Source organism: Otolemur garnettii, unplaced genomic scaffold (assembly GCF_000181295.1).
Source record: "Otolemur garnettii isolate 467f Iridium unplaced genomic scaffold, OtoGar3 scaffold00011, whole genome shotgun sequence".
NCBI lineage: Eukaryota > Metazoa > Chordata > Mammalia > Primates > Galagidae > Otolemur > Otolemur garnettii.
Genome location: NW_003852406.1, coordinates 3,513,633 through 3,519,822, shown reverse-complemented (window position 1 = coordinate 3,519,822; position 6,190 = coordinate 3,513,633). Strand labels below are relative to the sequence as shown.

At 39.6% G+C, this 6,190-nt stretch overlaps 1 protein-coding gene across 2 annotated transcripts in view; it reads left to right on the top strand.

Moving 5' to 3' along the window:
- The window catches only part of TRPM7 (transient receptor potential cation channel subfamily M member 7), a 110,129-nt gene that overhangs the window by 30,313 nt on the left and 73,626 nt on the right, over positions 1-6,190 (top strand). For both annotated transcript variants that reach the window (XM_023509975.1, XM_023509974.1), the window contains 2 exons: positions 3,120-3,244; positions 5,416-5,587. In XM_023509975.1, the coding sequence (XP_023365743.1) occupies positions 3,120-3,244; positions 5,416-5,587 (297 nt within the window). The remainder of the gene's footprint in view (positions 1-3,119; positions 3,245-5,415; positions 5,588-6,190) is intronic.

Here is a 6,190-nt window from a genome sequence, read left to right as displayed (position 1 = left end):
ACAGCACTCTACCCAGGGGGACAGCTTGAGGCTCTTTCTCCAAAAAAAAAAAAAATAGCTGACTGTTGCGGCAGGTGCCTACAGTCCCAGCTACTTGGGAGGCTGAGGAAAGAGAATCACCTAAGCCCAAGAACTGGAGGTTGCTGTGAGCTGTGATGCCACAGCACTCTACCAAGGGGGACAAAGTGAAACTCTTTCTCTAAAAAAATAAAAAGGAAAGAAAATACGTGTTAGAGCAGGGGTTGGCAAACTACGACCCATGCACCAAATGTAGCCTGGTCCTTGTTTTGTGAATAAGGTTTATTGGAACACAGCCATACTCGTTTGTTCATGTATTTTTGTTTATGAGTGTTTTTGTGCTACTCTAGCAGAAATGAGTAGTTGTGATAGGACTGTATGCTCTGTAAAGCTTAAAATATTCACTGGTTCACCTTTTGCAAAAGAGTTTGCTGACTCTGTTACAGAGCAAAGTATTATTCCTATTACTTTTTGATGATTGACAAATCAATATGAGAATAGCAATCCATTATCTCAGCAGTGGATTAATTAGTAATAGTAAATTTTTACTTATTATTTACTTTTATTTTAAGTTTTCTCTATTACATATACAGGTTAAATATAAGGAGGGAAAATTAATTTTAATGTCTGTAATAAAACAATCATTTACTTAACTCAAATTGCAAGCATCTATTTTATTATCAACGACTATTACATTTCTTGAACCTCAGTTTATGTCACATGTTTTTTGGGCTACTGAGACTAATATATTATTACTTACAAGAAATAATAAGCAATAAAAATATAAAGTATTACTCAAGATCAACAACATAGTTAATGGTGCTTATATTCTAGTGGGGGGATGTAGGCAATAAACTGATAACTTAGTAATATATAATATGTTAATATTATAACATTAACGTTATGCAGACATGAAATAAAAAGGGGAGGGGTAGTGAGAGATGGTAGAGAGGCTGCTATTTTGTATATGGCCAAGGAGAGCTGATTAGGTGAAATTTGAGGAGAGATGAAAGGAAGTGAGGAATCAAGATACAAGAAAAACATGAAGCTGAGTGTACAAAGGAGAAGAAGCAGCTAGTATATTGGGAGACTGGTAAGAATGGTCAGTATAGTTTGAGTGGAACAAGCAGCGAGTGCTAGGTGACAGGATCAGCAGTTACTGGTGTATGGTGGTGGGGAATCATGGTGAATAGTAGGGACATCAGGCATTATATAAGGCTTTGTAGACTGTTACAAGTCTTTGGCCTTTACTCAGAATGAGAAGGGAAGATTATAGGTAGAGTTGAAAGAGCAAAGATCACATGAGTGATGTTTTGAAAATGGAGTGTAAGTAGGCTAGGCAGCGGTTGAAAGACCAATGAAGATGCTTTTTCCATAAGCCAAGTGAGGGATGAGGTGTAATACATTATAAAAATCAAATTGTATTAGTTTGCCAGGGCTGTCATAACAAAATACCATGGACTGGCTGGGGGAGGGGGAGCTTAAACAACAGAAATTTGGGTTTTTTTGAGACTTGTCACACTTGGTAGAGTTTCGTGGCATCACAGTTCACAGCAGCCTCAAATTCTTGGGCATAGTGATTCTCTTGCTTCAGCCTCCCAAGTAGCTGGGACTCAGGTGCCTGCCGCAAAACCCTGCTATTTTTAGAGACCAGGTCTTGTTCTTTCTCAGGCTGGTCTCAAACCTGTGAGCTCAGCCTCCCAGAATGCTAGGATTACCGGTGAGTCACTATTCCCAACCCACAGAAATTTATTTTCCCATGGTTATAGAGGCTAAAAGTCCAAGATGAGGTGTAGGCGTCAGCAGGTTTGTTTTTTCCGGGGTCCGATCTTTCTGACCTGCCAAAAAAGAAGACAGCACCTTGTTATTGTATGTTCTTGTTGCCTTCCTCTCTGTGGAGGTATCCCTGACTTTTGCTGTGTTCTGATTTTCACCTAGAAAGTCACCAGCCAGATTGGACCTTTACTAAAGGCCTCATTTTAACTTTATCATAATGTATTTAAAAGCCCTGCTTGCAACTATTGTCATATTTGGGGGTATTGGGAAGTTAGATTTCAGCATATGAGTTCTGGGGGACAAAATTCTGGGGGTTTGGGGGGGTTTTTTTTTGTCTTTTTTTGAGACTTGTTACCCCCGATAGAGTGCCATGGCATGAACAAGACCCACATAAGAAGTAACAGTGAGGAGTTACATGCTCTTTGGAATGGACTTCTCTGCTTTTTCCTCTCTTTCTTTCTTTTTTTTGATAAGAGTCTCACTTTGTTGTCCTGGGTAGAGTGCTGTAGCATCATAGCTCACAGCAACCTCAAACTCTTAGACTCAAGTGATTCTCTTGCCTCCGCTTCCCAAGTAGCTGGGATTATAGGCATCTGCCATAACACCTGGCTATTTTTATAGATGGGGTCTCTCTCTTGCTTAGGCTGGTTTGAAACTCCTGAGCTCTGGCAGTCTACCCACCTCAGCCTCCCAGAGTGTTAGGATTAGAGGCTTGAGCCACTGCACCCGGCTTCACTTTCATTTTTGATTCACACGATCTTTTTTGGTAGTTGTGTGTGAGTGATTTTATGGTTTAGGGTCATGTTCCACTGAGCCATATTCTTTTTTTTTTTTTTTATAAGACACATTCTCACTTTGTTGCCCAGGCTAGAGTGCCATGGCATTAGCCTAGCTCACAGTGACCTCAGACTTCTGGGTTCAAGTGATTCTCTTTCTCAGCCTCCTGAATAGCTGAGACTACAAGTGTTAGCCACTGTGCCAGGCCTCACCGAGCCATAATCTTATTTTTTCCTAGATGATGTGTAGAGGAATAACAAAAAACTATAGTTACTTGTAGGAGAAATCCAAGAAAGAACTAGGACTGACAACATGGGAAAAGTTAATTTTATGTTTCTGACAGTTGTAAGTGATTTGATGTCATGGGATATGGTTTTGCTTTTTATTCCTTTTTGTCCTTGTGTGTACTTTTAAGTTTGGCTTTGAACCTTGTCACCTTATTTTGTATATGTAAAGAACTATATTATATGCTAAAATGTTACAGATTGAATACTGTATTCTGAACACAATAAAGACTTTTAGAATAAAGCAAACTTTTGTATGAATAGGTGTGGCAAAACATGTTGGCGATGCCCTCAAAGAATATGCTTCCAGATCATCTCGAAAGATTTGCACTATTGGAATAGCTCCATGGGGAGTGATTGAAAACAGAAATGATCTTGTTGGGAGAGATGTAAGAATGATTTTTAAAGTTTCTTATATTTGAACTTAAGTATGAACAAAATTATAGCAAGAACAGAGCAAGTCAACCGAAGTATTTGTGATCACACAAATTAATTTTTTGAGGTATTTTCCTAAGGCTTTCTTCAGATCCTTTTGAACATGCATATATATAAATGAATCATAAATATAAATAATTGCTCTTATATATTGGTGCTTTTTTTGGTTTTGTTTGAGACAGTGTGTAGAGTGCATTGGCATGTCATCATAGCTTACTGCAAACTCACACTCCTGGGCTCAAGTGATCCTCCTGCCTGAGCTTCCCAGATAGCTTGAACTATAGACGTGAGCCACTGTACCCTGCCCCCGACTAGTTTTTCTATTTTAATTTTTTTTTTTTTTTTTTTTTGAGACAGAGTCTCACTGTGTGTGTCACCCTCAGTAGAGTGCTGTGACGTCACAGCTCCAGCAACCTCAAACTCTTGGGCTAAGTGATTCTCTTGCCTCAGCCTCCCAAGTAGGGACTATAGGTGCCCCCCACAGTGCCCAGCTATTGTAGGGTTGCAGTTGTCCTTGTTTGGCAGGCCCAGGCCAGGGTTCGAACCTGCCAGCCTCAGTGTTTGTGGCCAGCGCCCTACTCACTGAGCTACAGGCACTGAGCCATAGTTTTTCTGTTTTTAGTAGAGATAAGGGTCTTGTTCTTGCTTAGACTGGTCTTGAACTCCTGACCTCAAGTGATCCTTTTTCCTCGGTCACCCAGAGTTCTAAGATTATAGGAGGGAGCCAGTGTGCCTGGCCTTTTTTTATGTATAAAATTATCTCACATTTTCCATTATGTACTAGACTTTAATTTTTAATAACTAGGTGACTTGAGGATTAATTTTATTGTCTCTAATTGTAGGACTAAAATGCTAATATTTTGTTTGAATATGTTAATATATGTGAATTGGTTATAGATATTTATCAAGACCTTCTAAAATAATTTTAACAATGACTTTGAACTATCACTAAATTTCTAGTTTCAATTTTAAAAATTGTGTTCAATTTGTATTGGGTAGAAAAATAGGTACATGACTTTTTTTTTTTTTTTTAAGAGACAGAGTCTCACCTTGTTGCCCTTGGTAGAGTGCTATGGCATCACAGCTCACAACAACCTCCAGCTCTTGGGCTTAAGCGATTCTCTTGCCTCAGCCTCCTGAGTAGATGGGACCACAGGTGCCCACAACAATGCCCGGCTATTTTTTTTGTTGTTTTTGCAGTTTGTTTGCTGGGACCAGGTTTAAACCCACCACCCTTGGTATATGGGACCGGCACCCTACTCACTGAGCCCCAGGTGCTGCCCTGGTACATGACATTTTGTGTTTTTTTGTATCCTTTGTATGTTGTAGTTTATGCCCTTAACCTGATAATTTCTTTTTCACTATTGTTTACTTACTGCTTCTCCCTTTGCATATGATGATGAAATATGTAATTCTGGGTCAGGCCCGGTGGCTCGTGCTTGTAATCCCAGCACTCTGGGAGGCCCAAGTGGGTGGATTGCTTAAGCTCAGGAGTTCCAGATCAGCCTGAGGAAGAGCAAGACCCTAAAAAGAGCTGGGCATTGTGGTGGGCGCCTGTAGTCCCAGCTACTCGGGAGGCTGAGGCAAGAGGATTGCTCAGTCAAGCCATGGAGTTTGAGGTTGCTCTGAGTTATGATGCCATAGCACTCTACCCAGGACAACAGAGTGAGACTCTTGTCTTAAAAAAGAAAAAAAAAGAAAGAAAAGGAAAAAAAACATATAATTCTTCAATAAGGATCAAGAGACAATGGTGTGGCTCAACCCATTGTTGATAAATCTTTAGGTGCTTACAAGCTTGTGCTTTTTTAATATATTGTTTGCCATATTTTATTTACTCACATAGTAGAACCCCTGTAAGTTGATCACCCAAGGGACTAGCAAACTGGTCAACATATGGTGGTTGTTAACATGAGGAACTAGGCCTACTGTACTGATACTGTGCATATGATGCACGTATGGTCTGTGAAAATTAGGTCAACTTAAGGTGGTTGTCAGTGTACAGAGGTGATCAACTAAGGGCTATATATGTAAAATAAAATTTTACTTCTCTTTACAGATTGTTGCAGAATTGATTTTGCATTATGTTATATTTGTTTCTGCCTACTAACTGTTTGCTGGTGTTTAGGTGGTTGCTCCTTATCAAACCTTATTGAACCCCCTGAGCAAACTGAACGTTCTGAATAATCTCCATTCCCATTTCATATTGGTGGATGATGGCACTGTTGGAAAGTATGGGGCAGAAGTCAGACTGAGAAGAGAACTTGAAAAAAGTATTAATCAACAAAGAATTCATGCCAGTAAGAGAATTCACAAATGTTATTGTTGAAATTATTTTGGGCTATATTAAAATCCACTGATATTCTGGAAAGGTAGAATGTATTTGTAGTACTTTCTTGCATTCTCTTTTCTTTTCTTTTTTTTGACATGAAGTCTCTTTTTGTTGTCATAGCTCAATTAGTAAAATAGAACGTAATTTTTACTTTTCAGTAAATATATGAAATCTCTGATGTGTGTTAAATTGTATATTGGATTTTCTAATTTTATCATGTAGAACAGCCTTCAAATTATCGACACAGTAATACATTCATTATTTATTTATTTATTGGAGACAGAGTCTCACTTTGTCACACTCTGTAGAGTGCGGTAGCATCACAGCTCACAGCAACCTCCAGCTCTTGGGCTTAGGCAATTCTCTTGCCTCAGCCTCCCGAATAGCTGGGCTATAGGTGCCTGCCACAATGCCCAGCTATTTTTTTTTTGTTTTTTTTTGAGACAGAGCCTCAAGCTGTCCCCCTGCGTAGAGTACGCATCACAGCTCACAGCAACCTCCAACTCCTAGGCTCAAGCAAGTCTCCTGTCTCAGCCTCCCAAGTAGCTGGGACCACAGGCGCCCGCCACAA